The sequence below is a fragment of the Podarcis liolepis genome (genome assembly GCF_965112155.1).
Source record: "Podarcis liolepis genome assembly, chromosome: 13".
Taxonomy (NCBI): Eukaryota; Metazoa; Chordata; class Lepidosauria; order Squamata; family Lacertidae; genus Podarcis; species Podarcis liolepis.
Genome location: NC_139573.1, coordinates 9,796,895 through 9,814,508, shown reverse-complemented (window position 1 = coordinate 9,814,508; position 17,614 = coordinate 9,796,895). Strand labels below are relative to the sequence as shown.

General features: G+C 42.3%; 2 protein-coding genes across 2 annotated transcripts in view; both read right to left on the bottom strand.

Annotated features, from left to right (window-relative positions):
- Window positions 1–442: 442 nt before the first annotated feature.
- The window catches only part of LOC310692589 (uncharacterized protein), a gene marked incomplete at its 3' end in the record, with an annotated part of 25,718 nt that continues 8,546 nt past the window's right edge, over window positions 443–17,614 (bottom strand). The window contains exons 3-5 of the mRNA XM_083473532.1: window positions 6,682–6,704; window positions 1,995–2,017; window positions 443–1,434 (exon numbers count right to left, since the gene is read on the bottom strand). Coding sequence (XP_083329658.1) covers window positions 443–1,434; window positions 1,995–2,017; window positions 6,682–6,704 — 1,038 coding nt within the window. The remainder of the gene's footprint in view (window positions 1,435–1,994; window positions 2,018–6,681; window positions 6,705–17,614) is intronic.
- On the bottom strand, window positions 14,606–16,165 carry LOC310691427 (olfactory receptor 6M1-like). Its single transcript, XM_083471219.1, has one exon. It carries the CDS (start codon window positions 15,810–15,812, stop codon window positions 14,865–14,867), a length of 948 nt encoding a protein of 315 aa, XP_083327345.1. The 5' UTR covers window positions 15,813–16,165; the 3' UTR covers window positions 14,606–14,864.

Genomic DNA, 17,614 nt, shown 5'->3' with positions numbered 1-17,614 from the left:
TGTTTCCTGGATGTAAAGAAAGTTTCAATATGTTTTTCAAACTCAGGAATGCAACAGGGAAAAAGAAGGAAAGAAGGATACATGGTTTCTAATAGGCTATTGGGCAGAAGGAGGATGGTGTCTCCAATGTCTGTGTGTTCTCTTTCATCCTCCACTGAATGGTGATGGTTATCAGGGCTGGAATTAGGTTTGATGAGGCCCTAAGCTACTGAAGGTAACGGGGCCCTTTATATGTCCAGCTGTCCTTTGTCAACAACAAATTGTTGTTTTTTTTGTGTTGAATTGTAATTTATGGACCTAATAGGTATCTAAAGCCCATTTGCACATAACAAAATATGTATTTTATCAAAGTAATTTTTTTGAACTGAAATACAATTAAGAAGAAGTATATTAATAGTGAATTTTTTTGGGGGGGGCCCTAAGTTGTATCCAGCACTGATGATTACCCTTCCTTCCTTGGTAAGCTTGTCTTCAGCTTCTTTGTGGTGCATGGGAGTCTGGACACGGTGTCTTTCAGCACCTCTTTGACCTGCTGATTCCTCAGGGTATAGATGAATGGATTGAGCAAGTGGGTGACAATACAGGTCTGGAGGGTCACAGCTTTCTTGAGGCCAAAGGAAAAGCCTTTGTTGGGCACGATGTACATAAAGATAGCACTTCCATAGAAGACGGAGGCCACCGTGATATGGGAAGCACAAGTGGAGAACGCCTTTTTCCTACCTGTTGTAGATTGGATGCGGAGGATGGTGGTGATGATATACAGGTAGGATACCACTGTCAGCATCAGAGAGCTCAAGAGCACAATGGTCGAAAGGGAGAACTCAATCATCTCCAGGAGGGCAGTGTCAGCACAGGAAAGTCTTATCAATGGCTCAATGTCACAGAAGAAGTGGTCAATTATGTTAGGACCACAAAAAGGTAGCTTAGAAATAATGATGATTGGAGAAAGGACTGAAAAGAAGCCCCCAAACCAGGAGAGAAGCATTAGCTGGATTGTCAAGCGTATATTCATTATGATGGAATATCGGAGTGGGTTGCAGATAGCAACATACCTGTCCAAGGACATGACAGCCAAGAGGATGAATTCAGTGGTGCCAAGAAAGAAGTAGAAATAACACTGAGCGATACAGCCGGATACGGATATGGCCTTCTTCTTTGATAAAAAGTCCTTCATCATCTTGGGAGCAATGGCTGTGGCCACCATGGCATCCAGGAAGGACAGGTTACAGAGAAAGAAATACATGGGGCTGTGGAGTCGGCGGTCAACCCATGTTGCAGTAATGATGACCACGTTGCCAGTGATGGTCAACATGTAGACCAAAAGGAGCACCACAAAGAAAACGATATCCACCTGCCAGTCTACCGAGAAGCCCAGCAAGATGAATTCATTGACTTTGCTTGTGGTTTGGTTGTTTTTGTACATTTGGGAGGTACCTAAAAAACATAAACTGATTTCAATGTGTACTCGTTAGGTAAATGCACTGAACTCAATGTACTCAGGAGATAAATATCTCAAGCACAGATGATACTTCGATACAGAAGTATAGAGAGAAGAGTGGGTGGGGGGAAATGAACAAGGACTTTGTTTTGTCTTCTCTATTAGATGTCCCCAAGTCCTACTTTTATGAGAGAGGGATATAAATGTACGTAGGGTTCATTTTTTAAAAAGGATTTTGAGTTTCCAGCTTTAGTATTTTATCTATGGATTGATCGACCTACATACTTTATTTTTTATGTACACTGCCCAGGTAACCTTAGTTGTGGGATGGCATAGAAATACCATGAAAAATAAATACATAAATAGTTCTGTATTAGTCTGCAGTGTGACAGTTCAGAGGCTACAGGAGGGAAACATTAAGCTGTAGCCTAACAAATTTTACTCACTTTCGACCTGTTGAAATTAAAGGACTTTGCTTAGTCGTGCTCAGTAATCGCAATGAGGCAAGTCTGAGTATAATTAATATCGGATACAGTCCACTAAGTACTGAACTTACCAGTTGTGTTTCCTCTCTTCTGCCTGTAAAGATATGAAGAAAAGGCCATTTTAAAATGTGTTAAATAATAAAGTAGAGCGCATAAATCTCATCCCATCACATAATGAACATTGTAAGCTCCTGGCAATTGTATTCGAAAAAGCAAAACACAAAATCAAATAACAGAAATCAAGGCAAATGTCAAAATAGAAAAGTTGTGCTTTTTGATGCAGCCTTAGGAGCAACAATGCAGATTTCAGAGCACGTCTATGTGAGTTTTGATGATGTTTGTGTGCTGCTTTTAGTAAAAGTAAAAAGCGGGAGGTGGGAGGCGCAGAATAATAGCAAGAGAAGGCATTCATTCTCACCGTTCTTTGTCCCTGGTATCTACAGGATATCTATGTGATGAGGTACTTCATTGGTGGTTTCTAACTCAAATTCCCATAAGTCTTCATTTTCTGTATTTCATGGAGAGATTCTCAAAGGGATGCAAACAATTAAGAGTTGGTAGGCAAAATGTTAGACGCTTTAGACCAGGGTGGTTAATTTGTCACCATCTAGATGCTGAAGAATTCCCAAATCTTGCCGGCCCATCAGCATAATCAACATCAAGGGATACTGGGAATTGAAGATTCACACTATGTGGTTTACAACTTCTATTTTCAATACTATTCTATTCTATTTTGTATTCTATTCTATTTTCAATACTAACAGTGCATGTCTACTCAGAGGACACTCCCACTGAATTCAGTAGGACTTTCTCCCAGGTAAACATGTACAGGGCTGCAGAGCAAGTCCCATTGAAATTAATGTAGCTTTCTTCTGAGGAGACATGCATAGAATTTCACCATTGGGGATTCAAGATGGTTCAAGCACAGTTCAGAATTGTTTTTCTTGGGCGAGAAGCAGCAGATCTCCTGCAATAGCAGAAAGTTTGTACTACTGCTACTAGATGACCTCTGAGGTCCCTTCCAGCTCTCTGATCCTAGGTAGGAGACAGTGTGTCTCAGTGGTCACTCAAGATTTGTGCATGCGGGGGGCACAGAGCCATTAACTTTGACCCATTTTTGGTACTCTGCTGGTCAGGGCAGCAATGCACCTACATCTATGGGGCTACGAAAATCCTGAAACTCCTTCAATCCCACTTCTGTCCCAACAAACACAGTGCTACCACCACTAGGACACTGCTGTATCAGCTCTCATGAGCTGATGTTGATCCTTACTTCTCTCTCTTCTAAGGTCACACGAGTAAGGATTCAAAGAATTGGAACAGTAATGCGAAAGTGTTTGCATTGGAATAGCAGGTGAAGTGGTGAAACAGCCATGGAAATGACACTTTGGGGAGTAAATGAGACTTGTGGCTTTGGGAGAGTTACATGGAAGAGATAGAAAGGCTGGAGAGTTACACATTTTGCTCTTGGGCTTGAGGTTCGCCATCTTCCTTCTCTCGGCGGTGCTACATGAGATTCCCATGGGGGCTATTATCATCTAGGGTTGCCATATTTCAAAAAATCCAGGCAAAAAAGTTATTGAGTTGTTGTTTTCCCCCCCCAAAGTTGTTGGAACTGCTTTTTAGCTATTTGGAGCTATTTTTCGATAAATCAGCAAAAACAACACTGCTGACATGACTTGCCATACGTCCTGGATATGTCCAGGGAATTATGGGCATATGCCAACCCTACTTACTCATTCTTTAAGCATCAATTTCATCAAGCCTGACAAATGATCATCATATTGAGATCAGAGGTAAAGTTGTTCCATTTTCATTTCCTTAGCTGATAGTCAAGGAAAGTTCTGTTCTGCTGTATTTACTGACCCCAGCAGGAAACGATACTGAGCATGCTTCATTTTTGTGAACAGAGAATTTGAGGAGGAACCATTTCACCAAAATATATCCAGGAAAGGGATCTTGAACAATTCATTGAGGGTGGGGCTCGCCATTACCACAGCTTCTTCTCTCTCCACCCACAACCACCACCAAGCTTGCAAGTGGGGGGTGGGCAGCAGCAAGTGTGTTGGGAGCCTGGCCATTATTTTTCACTCCTCACAGTACCCAGATCTATTGCTATCTAGGGCATTTTGGTGGTGATGATGAGGGAATATTTACTACCCTCCACTCAAAATGATGGGAAATAATTGGGAGGAAAGTCTGCTTCCTTTATTGGGTATGTGTGGATGACATGATTTGTGTGTGTCTCTCCCCCCCCCCCCAGCCTTCTTGTCACCTGACCCAATTTTATATTTATAATAATAATAATAATTTATTATTTATACCCCGCCCATCTGGCTGGGCTTCCCCAGCCACTCTGGGCTGCTTCCAAAAGAATATTAAAATACTATACTTCTGTTACTTTAACCTACTTTAGTGGTAACTGATTTTATGAAATCATTTGTTTTCACTTATCCCCTCCCAGAGGATCAAAGTAAGGATGAGGCACTTTTGGAACAAAACTAGAATTTTATTTACATAATCTTGATGAGAGATACAGATTAATGGGTTCTCTAATAAGGCACAGCTCATTGTTTCACTCACTCTTTACAGAACTTTATTGAAATTCTCACTTTGAACCTCTCTCTAAACACAACAATGCCTTCTATAGTGGCTAGTGGTCTGGTCACACTGCATTGTCTCTTGAGACAGATGGGTGCCAACATCAACCAATAAAACACTCCCAGTCCCTTCTAAGATCTTTATGTTTCCCTCATGAAAATGATCTGGCTTGCCCTGCCTAGCTAACTTCTAATTCAGCCCTAAGCAGGCTCTGAACTGCGCCCTATCTAGGTGCTCCCTAAGCCCTTACAAACATTCACTGTCAGAAAAGCCCTACCAGATAGTTAAACTGTTGTGTTCTAACTCACTCCTCTCTCCTGATTTGACAATACTCCACACAGTCCTGATTGGTTTCTGGGTCAATAGGAGGCTAACCCGGGGTCTGCTTTATCACTACCCTAAGGAGTCTCAAAGCAGATAACAATCTCCTTACCCTTCCTCCCCCACAACAAACAATCTCTGAAGTGACTGAGGCTGAGAGACTTCAAAGAAGTGTGACTAGCCCAAGTTCACCCAGCAGCTGCATGTGGAGAAGCGGGGACACAGACCCGGTTCATCAGATTATGAGACTACCACTCTTAACCACTACACCACACTGGCTCCCAGTTACCCAGTTTTCTATTTATAACCATTTTACACGTGGTGATACCTTGCATTTTCAATGTTCATGCAATCATTTGCTGGTGATATAGTAGCTGAAAGACAGGACTTGCACCCCCCCCCAAAAAAGACCTTCAGCTCAGAAGGAACAGCACAACCAGCAGTCCATCACATACTTGCTCACATACTAATCAACCTGTACAAACTGAATCATGATGGTGCAATGAAGAAAGGAAAGGGTACATCAAAGAGCTTTCCTCTTCTTCAGACAGTCTTTGAAGGCCTCCTTGACCTTCTCATTCCTTAGACTATAGATAAAAGGGTTCAGCAATGGGGTAACCATTCCAGTAAGGACAGCAACTGCTTTCTGGACATCCCGAGAGCGTCCCTGGCTGGGTAAAGAGTACATGAAAATTGAGCTGCCATAAAAAATGGAAGCAACAGTGATGTGAGATGCACAGGTGGAAAATGTCTTTTGCCGACCTTTGGTGGAGTGCATGCGCAAGATGGTGACGATGATGTAGATGTAAGAGAGAAGAGTGACAAACAAAGAACTGAGGAGCACCACTGAGGACAGGACTGAAGCCAAAGTTAGATTGAAATGTACATCATTACAAGAAAGCTTTAGCATTGAAACATAATCACAGAAGAAATGGTCTATAATATTAGAGCCACAGAAGGATAGTGGATAGAAATAAATGAATGGGGCAACAGGAGAAAGGAATCCAGCAAGCCAGGAGCCAAAGACCAAATAGGCACAGACCCATCCATTCATGATGATGGCATAGTGAAGTGGTCTGCAGATGGCAACATAGCGATCAAAGGCCATCACAGCAAGAAGGATGGTTTCACACGTGCCAAAGACAAAGTAGAAGTAGCATTGAGCCACACAGCCCAAAAAAGAGATGGCCTTGCTCAGGGAAACCATGTCCACCAGCATCTTGGGGATAATAGATGTGACAAAGAAGACTTCCATGAGTGAGAGGTTGCAGAGCAAAAAGTACATAGGGGTTTGGAGATGCTGGTCCAAACATACCAGTGTGATGATGGTGATATTCCCAGCTACTGTTATCAGGAAAACAACAAGAAGCACCACAAAAACAATAAGCTCCAGGTGTCTAGGAAGTTGAAAACTAGTTAAGATGAACTCGGCCACTTGCTCCATGCTGCTCTGATTCCTCAGTCCCATGGTGAATGTGGAGTTGTGGAATGATCAAGCAGAAGAAACACATTCACACACATGCAATCCATCGGTCAAGGATGTGCTATGTGAAGTACTTTGTTTTGTCTCTCCTGGGTTTTCCAACGTCCGGCTTCAGTGGATGTCCCCAAGCTTTAATCTTATGAGAGAGGGAGCAAAACTTTTCTCTCTCAACATTCTTCACTGGTCTTTATGTCTATGGCCACTCTTTATTTCTCCATTGTATGTTGTATCCAACTAATTTTTACTCACGGTAGACCTGTTGAAAAATAAAGGACCCCAATCATGCTCATTAATTTCAACTAATATAGTATACAATCCATTATTGCCTACAATCTATTGTTTGCTGAACTTACCTGTTGTGTTTCCTCTCTTCAGCCTGTGAAGAAATAAATAAAAAGCTATTTTAATATATGATAAAAAGCAGAGCATTCAAATTTCTTCCCATCCAACAAGGAACACTGGAATCTCCTAGCAACTGTATACTTAAAAAAACAAAAACAAAACTCCCACTAATAACAGAAATTAAAGTGCATGCAAGAATGTGTTCTTTTGATGTGGCATTAGGAGCAACAATACAGATTTCAGAGTATATCTGTCAGAGTTCTGGTAATGTTTGTGTGCTGCTTTTTCTGGAAATAAAAAGGGAAGATAAACACAAGGAGGCAATAGCAGGAGAAAAAAACTGTTCTTAGCACTCTTTGTCATGGGTATCTATCATCTACCTGATGAGATAGATGCCTTCTTAGGTGATTGCAAACTCAAATTCCCAGAAGTCTTCATTTTCTACATTTCATGGAGAGGTTCCCAAAGGAATAATAGTTACAAACAATTAAGAGCTGAAAAGTAAATGTTTGATGCTTTAGAACCAGGGGGTTAACCTTTGGCCATCCAGATGCTGCAGAACTCCCAAATCCCAATAGCCCAGGGCAGCAAGGTCAATCACCAGGGATGCTGGGAGTTGAACATCTGTAGGGCCACTCCTATTTTTGATACTATCAATGCATTAGCTATGCATATCTACACAAAGGGAGCTCCTTCTGAATTCAATAGGACTTAACTCCCAGTTAAACATATATACGGTTGTATCATACCAGGGAGCAAGTCCCATTGAACTCTGTGGCTTTCCTCCGAGTAGACATGCATAAAATTTCACTCTTGGGGATTCAAGGTGAATTAAGCACACTTCAGAATGTTTTCTCTTGGGCTAGTAGGAGCAGATTCCCTGCATGAGAAGGTTTGGCCTTAACTAGAGCCAGGGCCTTCTCGGCCGCGGCTCCAATCTGGTGGAATGCTCTGTCACAAGAGATTAGGGCCCTGCAGGACCTGACATCCTTCCGCAGGGCCTGCAAGACAGAGCTGTTCCACCAGGCCTTTTGTCAGGGCGCAGCCTGACCCCCTCCTCTGGCAATCTGCACAAAATTTTGCTTGATGGTTGCCATTAATTTGATTTTAATTTGATTTAATTAATTTTATAATGAATGTTTTAGAATGTTGAGCTATTTTGATTGTTGTTAGCCGCCCTGAGCCCAGCTTCGGCTGGGGAGGGCGGGATATAAATAAAATTTATTATTATTATTATTATTGACCTACAGTGGTACCTTGGTTCTCAAACTTAATCCATTCCGGAAGTCCATTCCAAAACCAAAGCATTCCAAAACCAAGGCACGCTTTCCCATAGAAAGTAATGCAAAATGGATTAATCCCTTCCAGACTTTTAAAAACAGCCCCTAAAACAGCAATTTTACATGAATTTTACAATCTAACAAGACATAAAATGAAAGCAATAACCAATGTACTGTACTATAAAATAAATAAGACAGTATTGTAGATGATAAAAAAATAAAAAATAAAAATTTTCTTACCTGCACTGATGATAGTCATTGTTTGGATGGGGGGCTTTCATCCATTTCTGCAGTCACACAATAATCAATCAGTAGCCTCAAAAACAAAAATGCAAAATAAATAGCAAAAACAAAAGCGCCAAATACAGTGGTACCTTGGTTTTCAAACTTAATCCGTTCTGGAAGTCCATTTGACTTCTGAAAAGGTTTGAAAACCAAGGTGCGGCTTCTGATTGGTGGAGGTGCCCCGGAAACAATAGCTGACAACCGCATTGGACATTTGACTTCCAAAAAACGTTGAAAAACCTAAACACTTACTTTCGGGTTTTCGGCATTTGGGAACCAAGGCGTTTGAGTACCAAGGCGTTTGAGAACCAAGGTACCACAGTACAGCTAAATTACCCTTGAGGACCCACCCCGTTTTCTGATGCTATTATTTTAATGTGCGTTGCTGTTACTAAGTAGGAAACGTGTTTCCTGGTTGGGTACAGAGGTAAATAACCTCCTGTCATCGGCTGCATTGTGCTGGTCAGGACAGCAGTGGAACAGGGAGAGGCAAAGTCTATAAGGTCAAGAGTGCTCCAGGTTAGTGGTGACCCTGTTGGGTCATCTGCACCTGTGGGGCTACCACAAACCTGGGGCTCCTTCAATCCTATTGGTGCCCCAACAGATATGCTAGGACACTACTGCATTGGCCGTACTGAGCCACCAGTGGGATATCTTACCCCTCTCTCTTGTTAGGTCACCCTACTGTGGACTCAAAGCATTGCAACAGTAATGCCAGATCATTTCCTTTGGAATAATGGGTGACAGGGTGGGACAGCTGTGCTTGCTTGTCCTCTCACCAGGAGAGTCACTGATGCTCACTGGGAGGAGGAAGGTGGCTAATTTTGCAGAGACCAGTATCTGCATGGAAACACAGAATTATCGAGTTGGAAGTGTTAATGGAGAAATCTGAGGGCTCCCTTGGACAAAAAACAAGGACACCAGCCAGGAATACCAGAGCAAAACAGCAGCCAGTAGGCTTGGTCTTTATTGAAGACTCCCACCTGCCACAAGGTGAAACAAGATGGAAGCCCCAAACAAAAGAGCACCCAAACTTTTATAAAACCACCAGCCTGCTGTATCTTTGGTGTGAGAGGAATATTGTAAATCCTGACATGAAATTTGCTCAGCAATGGGTCCCTTGGGCAGGTCGTCTGATATAAGCCTGCTGACATCCTCCTTCTATTGCCCGGGTTGAGAAACTTTATTGATCCGAGGGCAGGACTCTTATCTGGGCCACGTTCACACTCACTCCCCTCTCTGTCTTCCATCCAGACAAGCAAGAAGCAGAGTTCAAGGACACATTCCAGATGTGGAATAACATGTGTGGGTGTGAAGCAGAGCAAATATGTGGCCTGAGGAGAGTTGTGGACACCAGATAGAGAGGCTTAGTGGGCCACAAATTTGGTACTTCAGTATGAGGCTCCCCTTCCCTTCAACGGGTTCACTCTAAGTATGTTTAATATTGGATAGAACTCAATATATTTGTTTTGTTGTTTCTTCACATTGCTTCAGGGGCAGGAAGGCTTGCAAAGAGAGCTGGCTGGTGTTAGGGTAGGTGGTGAACCCCATTTATGGGCCTGACTCAACATGTGCCTTTGCTATTTGAATACGTAATATTCTTCAATTTAAAGTTTGCCTTACGTGTGTGTTGGGGACTAGATTCCACCAGTTGTCTCCCCTTGACATATTCACAGCTAGAAGTTTTTGCTTTGGAGGAGGCCTCAAGGGACCATCATAAACTTAGATAATGAAGTGATAGTTGGCATCATTTATCTGCTTTGTAAGAGTTAGAAGGGGAAAGAAAAATTAAGGGGAAAGAAAGTATGCATACCTGTCAACTGTTCCAACTGCTCCAAAAATGGAGTGTATGTCTTCCTATATGCATAAAAATGGAGTGTATGTCTTCCTATATGCATAAAAATGTAAGGTTATCATCACGTAGCCTCCACTGGAGGTTTTCTAGTCACACATCACAATCCTGAATTTGCATGAAGTCAGGGAAGGGAAGGAGAGAAAAAATGAAGGCAGGTTGTACACAGTATTCAGTCCTAGTAACATGCGTGATCTTTGAAGCTCCAGGTTCAAGGTATGAATTTAGAAGAAATATTTTATTAACAAGCAAACACCCATATATGTACAACATCCATCAGCTGAACTTAAAATTCTCCAACAGAGCAGGGGGGTTGCTGAATGAAGCAAGCGTGGGAGAAAGCCCCTGATAGTAATATTTGTGATATTCCCAGCTACCGTTAACAGGAAAACAAGAAGCAGCACCACAAAAAGGAAGAGCTCCCATTGCCTAGGAAGTTGGAAGCCAATTAAGATGAACTGAGTTGCCTGTTCTATGCTTCTGTGGTTCTTCATTCCCATGGCCAAAGTGGAGTTGTGGGATGATCAAGCACTTCATCAACACACACATATACACTTTAGGGTTTGTATGATTTAAGGAAGCTGTTTTTCAACTCTTCCAGTAATCTGGGCACTAACAGGATCCCCCTCCCTTACAGTTGCAAAAAGGCTCTGGTTTTGAGCATCCCAATCTTCTTAAGGAATACAAATAATAATAATAATGAAATCAACATTTCCTCATACATTATCAGTGTTCAAATTTCCATTGAATTCTGTGGGACTGACTTCTTACTGTACTTAAAAAAAACCAATTTATTTTGCAACGTTTATGTACTGCTTGGTTGCATTAAAACCTCTAAGCAGTTTTATTGGCTGCTAGACATCAAAAATTTGCCATTTAAATACCTTCCTGGAGAGGAGAGCCTCATATGCATTTTCAGATCAAGCGCTGAAACAATTAAAATGCTAACTTTTTGCTATGTAATGATTGGATTGTGTGGTATAGCATAGATAATAGTGTGTCTGTTATTTGCTTCATTAAATTTACTGGTCACTGTTTTACTAAAGTAATTTTAAGAGACTTACAATATATAAACAAAAGAACAGAGACATTAAAACCAACAAAAAAGAAAACAAAGAGAAAAGTAAACATTACGCAAAAAGCAAAGTTACCCATGTTGATCCATAAGTTAAATAAGAGATAAGTGTTTGTGTGTAGAGTAAATTTGTAGAGTGTTGCAGTTATCAGCTGAAAGTTGCAGTTATCAGCTGAAAGTCTCAAACATAAATGATGTAAGTTTTCCAAGTCCATGAATCTTACCATGGCTGGGTGCCTTGCCTAATCCTCTCTATAGAATACCAGCAAGACACACTTTATTTAAAGGTATCTTGGGAAGATGACAATTATACTGAGGTGGAACAGACCAGATTTCTGCTGCGTGAATCAGTCTTCTCCAACCTTGTGCTATCAACGTGTTTGGATTACAATTCCCAGCAGCCCCTTCCAGTTTCAAACAGTCCCATGTTCAATCCTATATTTGGGTTGGGTTGGCAATTTCTCTGCCTGGACATGGTGGAGGTCAAACCTGGGACCTTATTCGGGCAAAGCAGACGATCTATGATTCAGCTACTATATTCTCCTACTCTGAAACATGTGTGCTGGCATGATATTGACAGGTTGCATTCAAAAGGAGAAACATCTTATAATGACCGCTCCCCGCTTAAATGGGGGGCGCCCTTTGCGTGGACGCATGCAGCCCCTAGATCTGGAGCGGTTCCAACAGCATAGGCTTGGCTTTGCCTTCCCTCAGGTGGGATACCTGGAGGTCTCCACCTACCTCAGTCCGTTGTCCAATCCCACCTTGGGGAAGCGTTGCCAAGGAGACCAGGCCAGGTAGGGGAGGGATTACCTGCCCACACAATAGAGGGAGGATCTTACCTAGGAATCCTCACTTGGCTCCAGAGCTTCTCCCACCCTGCCCACCCTCAGTTAAGGTCTTATTTTGCAGGTTAACTTTTCTTCACAGGTTTTGCAGGTTAATTTTTCTTCACAGGTATGCGGGCGCTGCTATGTTGAGGTCGCTGTTAAAGGGCCAGAAAGGAATTTCCCTGCATTGGCAGGTTTCGCCTTTCCCGTAGCAAAACGTCATAACTTTGGCGGTATCAGGCCTTGGGCGGAATCCTTTTGTCCATCTTCCTCTTGTGGCAGCGATACCAGGGTTCCCCATTAAAGGGGTTTTCTGAAGGGAGGCTTTGGCCGTACACCGAAAGGTCGTCATTGCTCCCTCCTGCGGCGGCGGCGTTACAGGGGCGGCCATCTCTGCTTGAACATATGTTCTCCAGAGCCGGCCCATCCCCCCCCCCCACACTGGATAACCCTGATGCTCCCTAGGTCCCCGGCTGGGGACTGGGGAGGGAGAACGCCCAATGCCTGAGCCAAGGTCTACCCACATTTGAAATTTAATAAAGTTGTGGCCAATTTAATCCCATAGCACGTTGTCTTGAGTCGTTATTCACATGATGGGGGGACCGTGCAGGATCTGGGGACTCCGCCTGTCCACGCAATACTATTTCATCAATTATTTTCCAGAGGGAGGAGTTATTTCCCAACAGTTCATTTAAAGTGGGGCTCACCTTTAGCAACAGTAAGCACTTTTGTTCTTACTGTTTGTGGAATGCCCTCCCCAGGGAGGCTCGCCTGGTGCTTTCCTTTCATATATTTAGGTGCCAGGAAAAAAAACATTCATCCTCTGTGTACCTTTGGCTAATTAAATAATCTATGGCCTTTGAAACTGTGTATGTGGTTTGGGGGAGGGTTTCATTTGTAATTATGTTATGCATTGTTGTGTTTTTATGCAGGTGACTCCCCACTTATCTTGGGGTTACGTTCTGAGCCCCCTCATGCTTAAGTGAAATCACATAAGGTGGGGAGCACCCTTTAAACACCCTTTAAACTCCCTCTCTGCCACTCTCTCTTCAACCCATACCAAAAATACTGTGTCCAAAAATATCCACAACTAGAATTGAAGCTCTGAGGTGGGCAGGAGGCTGGAGGACGTGTGGAAAAGTGACTGCTGCTGCTGCGCTGCCCCACACACCATCTGTTAGGCAGGGAGGCTGAGCAGCCTAAACAAAGCCCCCCTACACTTCTGGTCTCTAAGGGGCTTCCTCTCTGAGCTCCGGGGATGGTCTATCCATGAGCCACAAGCACTCTCCAGCTCTCTCCCACCATTTCCTGGTTTGAATTGAATTATTTGATTATTTCCCAGCACTGCATGTATACACAGTTGATTATTAATTGATCGTGTGTATGTGGAAGGGATGTCTGTACTGCAAACTGCCCTGTGATCCTCAGATGAAGGGTGGTATAATAAATAAATAATAATTATTACAATACATTCGCTTATCTTCTTCTTTCTCTCCTCCACCCCAAGGTTGCAAGTGGAGTCGGGCACAGCAGCAGCAAGTGTGTTGGAATTCTGTCCAGGAGTTTTCATCCTTCCCAGGATCCCAGACTTAGTGACATTAGAGGGAAGGCAGGGGAACATTCGGCTCCACCCTGTAGAGCACAGGTTGCCAACTCCCAAGAGACTGCGATCTACTCACAGAGTTAAAAACTGACAGTGATCTACCCCCTTTTTTAGGGTTCAGGTCAAAGTTATTGAGCTTTTTCAGGGAGGAGGTAAAATGTTGAGCTTTATTTAGGCGAGCCACAGTTGTTCAGCTTCTTTGGGGGGAGCCAGTGATCTACCAGTAATCTACCACAGACATCCAATGATCTACCGGTAGATCATGATCTACCTGTTGGACATGCCTGCTATAGGGCAGCGATTGACTGTTGGGTGGACACCTCACTTGGCAATCACGTGGCATCATTATGAAATCACACGATTGGTAGTTCTGCCAATGTGCCTAAGTCCCCAGCATGGGACAACTTCAAGGAACATCACTGGGAGGAAGAAGTGATTTTCACTGAATGGGGACTACTTCACCTTCCTTGAGCAAGGTGTGTGTCAACATCTGATCAGCTGCTGGACATTGGAAAGCAAACCTTCCTTCAGCAAAGGAATAATCAGGAGCCTATATTGTAATAGTTCCTTTGAAACCACACTCTTATCTGCCCCATAACTTATGCAAATATCACATCGTGTGTATGGTGGATGGGTGCAGCTTTCCCCGAAATGGTTTGAAGATCCCAATGGGGGCACCTGGAACACCATATTTGGCCCATATGTCAGAGATTCCCCATCCGTGTTCTAAAGGAAAAAGGTGACTACTACCTCACATGCACCCTAACAGCATGGAAAATACCTGGAAAAAAGTTTGCTCAATGTTCTCCATTTTCTGGGCATGTGTGTGAGAGAAAAGGTGCATTTTTGTTTTGTTTTTTAATAACCTTCTTGTCATATGACCCAATTTTGTATTTCTGTTTCTTTAACCTACCTCACATAGTTGTTGTGAGGGTGGAATGGGTAGTGGGGAGAACCATGCACAGCATCTTGTGCTCCTTGGAGGTAAGGTGGAATTTAACCCATCCAGTGCTTTTTTTCTGGGAGTATGCAGTTGTACGCATACCGCTAAACATTTTGTGAATCTAAGTTTGGCCTCGTTGAGGGGCAGTATTTCAATATGAGTAGGAAAATGAGAGTACCCCTAAACATTTTTTTTTTTTGAAAAAAGCACTGACCACATTACCCTACAACTTGCCCTCATTCTCCAGGCAATTTGTAGAAGAACAAATCAAACCAATGACAGTTCAACAAAGGAAGAGCAGGATGGATCAACAAGTTGCTTCATTCTCAGAGTGTGAATTTTCTCTTCTTCAGACAGTCTTTGAAGGCCTCCTTGACCTTCTCATTCCTTAGACTATAAATAAAAGGATTCAGTAAAGGAGTAACTACCCCAGTAAGGACAGCAAGGCCCATCTGGACATCTTGGGAGTATCCCTGGCTGGGTAAAGCATACATGATAATTGAGCTGCCATAAAAAATGGAGGCTACAGTGATGTGAGATGCACAGGTGGAAAATGTCTTTTGTCGACTTTTGGTGGAATGCATGCGCAAGATGGTGCCAATGATGTAGACGTAAGAGAGAAGAGTGACAAACAAAGAGCCCAGGAGCATAACTGAGCACAAGACATTCTCCAGAGCCAGGAGGGCCTCCACATCACTGCAAGACAGCTTTACAAATGCGGTGTAGTCACAGAAGAAATGGTCTATAATATTAGAGCCACAGAAGGATAGTGGGTAGAGTAAAATGATTGGGGCAACAGGAGCAAGGAAGCCACCGATCCAGCAGCCCAGGACCAAATCAATGCAGACCCATCCATTCATGATGATGGCATAGCGCAGTGGCTTGCAGATGGCGACATAGCGATCAAAGGCCATCACAGCAAGAAGGATGGTTTCACTGGCGCCAAAGAAGAAGTAGAAATAGCATTGGGCCACACAGGCCAAGAAAGAGATGGCTTTGTTCAGAGAAACCATGTCCACCATCATCTTCGGGATAATAGACGTGACAAAGAAGACCTCCATGAGTGAGAGGTTGCAGAGGAAAAAGTACATGGGGGTTTGGAGGCGCTGGTCCAAGCATACCAGTGTGATGATGGTGATATTCCCAGATATTGTTATCAGGAAAACAACTAGAAGCACCACAAAAAGGATGAGCTCCAAGTGCCTAGGAAGTTGGAAGCTAGTTAAGATTAACTCAGTCACTTGCTCCTTGCTGCTCTGATTCTTCAGTCCCATGGCCAATGTGAAAGTATAGAACAATTAAGAAGTTGAAACACGTATGCTTTAGAGTTTGTGTGATTCAGGGCAGGCTCTTTTCCCACTCTTCTACTGTTCTGGGCACTAACAGGAGCTCCCTCGCTGACAAGAATTATCAAGGTGTCTTCTGTTGACACCACAACTAATTCTTTGTTCCTTTTGTTCTGTTGCTCATAAAAAAAATACAGAATGTTTTGTTTTCTTGCCAGCAGTAGAAGTTTAGAACAGAAAGCTCAAAGTAGGTTTTCCTCCAGATCATGATTCTGTAAAATTGTCATTGATTTTGCAGTACTCTGCACTTGGAAAATGACCAGCATTCTTCACTGTACATTGCATGTAAACATGTGTTGTTCAAGACGGTCAGAACTTCACTGGACCTTATTAAAAGAAAGATAGCTGCTTTACCTTACCTCTAATTATGTGTTTGTTTGTTTTATTTCTATTGCTTCTTTATAATATCATTTACAAGATAAAGTTGTTGATCACAAAGAGCCTTATTTCTCATTTATACCTTCTTCTCTTTTTAAAAAAAACCAAAAAACAAACAAACCACAGCATCCTCAATCTTCCAACTAGGGATGGGGGGAAAATAGGAGAAATTTGCAATGAGATACTGACAATTTTTCAGGATGACTTAAACAACAACAACAACCACAATCCGATTTGAAAATGTGGAAAACCAAACTTCAGAATGTGAAAAGTGAGGAACAGAGAGAAACCAAAATTCACACAACCACTCATCCTTATATCCAACCAAATACAAAAATTCAGCATTTGTACATAGAGCATTAAGGCTGCAATCCTATTCCCATTTTCCTAGGATTAAACCTTGTTGAACTCTAGGAGACAAACTTCTAAGAAGACTTTATATGATTTCATGGTATATCCCTTCCTGAAGAAATACACCCAGCCTCATACGTATAATCAAATAAAGACTTTGATAGATAGATACATAATATTCACAGTAATCGATTTGTGGTTCCATTTCCAACGGCTTTGTAGATTATGCTTTTGGGTTTTATTCTAACTTTATTGCCTATTTAATGATTTCATTATGTAGAAGTATAGTATATTATTTTCAGACAATGACTTGTAGAGTAGGTAGGAAGAAAACAGAATGCACAAAACACACAATAATGCATTTATACTGCACTAGATGTCTCTCACACAACAGATAGTCATGTTCAGCCCATATAAATACATTTATAAAGAAAGCAAATCAGTAGAATATTCTGTAATATACCTGGCATAGCCATGGTGAAATTATATTTCATGTAGATTTCTAAACCCTATAATCTTACCACAGCTGATTGTCTTGCCTTCATTCTGTTGACATAATATCAGTTAAGCAAGCTTTATTTAAAGGTGTCTTGGGAGGATGGTCACAATGCTTGAATCAGCCTTCTACAATCTGTGCTCTTGTTATGTTTGGATTACAATTCCCAATAGGTTCTGCTCAGTTCAAACTGTCCAAACATCAACCATCACAGACCCTCCAAGTGTCCCTATTTTCCAGGGATGTCCCTGATTTGGAGAAGCCATCCTGGTTTCTGATTTGATCCCAGAATGTCCCACTTTTCCTTAGGATATGCCTATTTTCATTGGAGAAATGTTGGAGGGTAGGGAGTTATCCGACCCCTAGGCCATCTTAAAGCAATCTTGTATAGGTAAGGTTTTTTTTTTTTTTTAAAAAAAAAGTTTAATGTTTTATTATGTTGGAAGCTGCCTAGAGTGGCTGGGGCAACCCAGTAAGATGTGTGGGGTATAAATAGTAAAATTAT

What these genes read in the sequence shown, in the direction of transcription:
- LOC310691427 (XM_083471219.1), bottom strand. Translation starts at nt 15,812, where the DNA reads ATGGGACTGAAGAATCAGAGCAGCAAGGAGCAAGTGACTGAGTTAATC.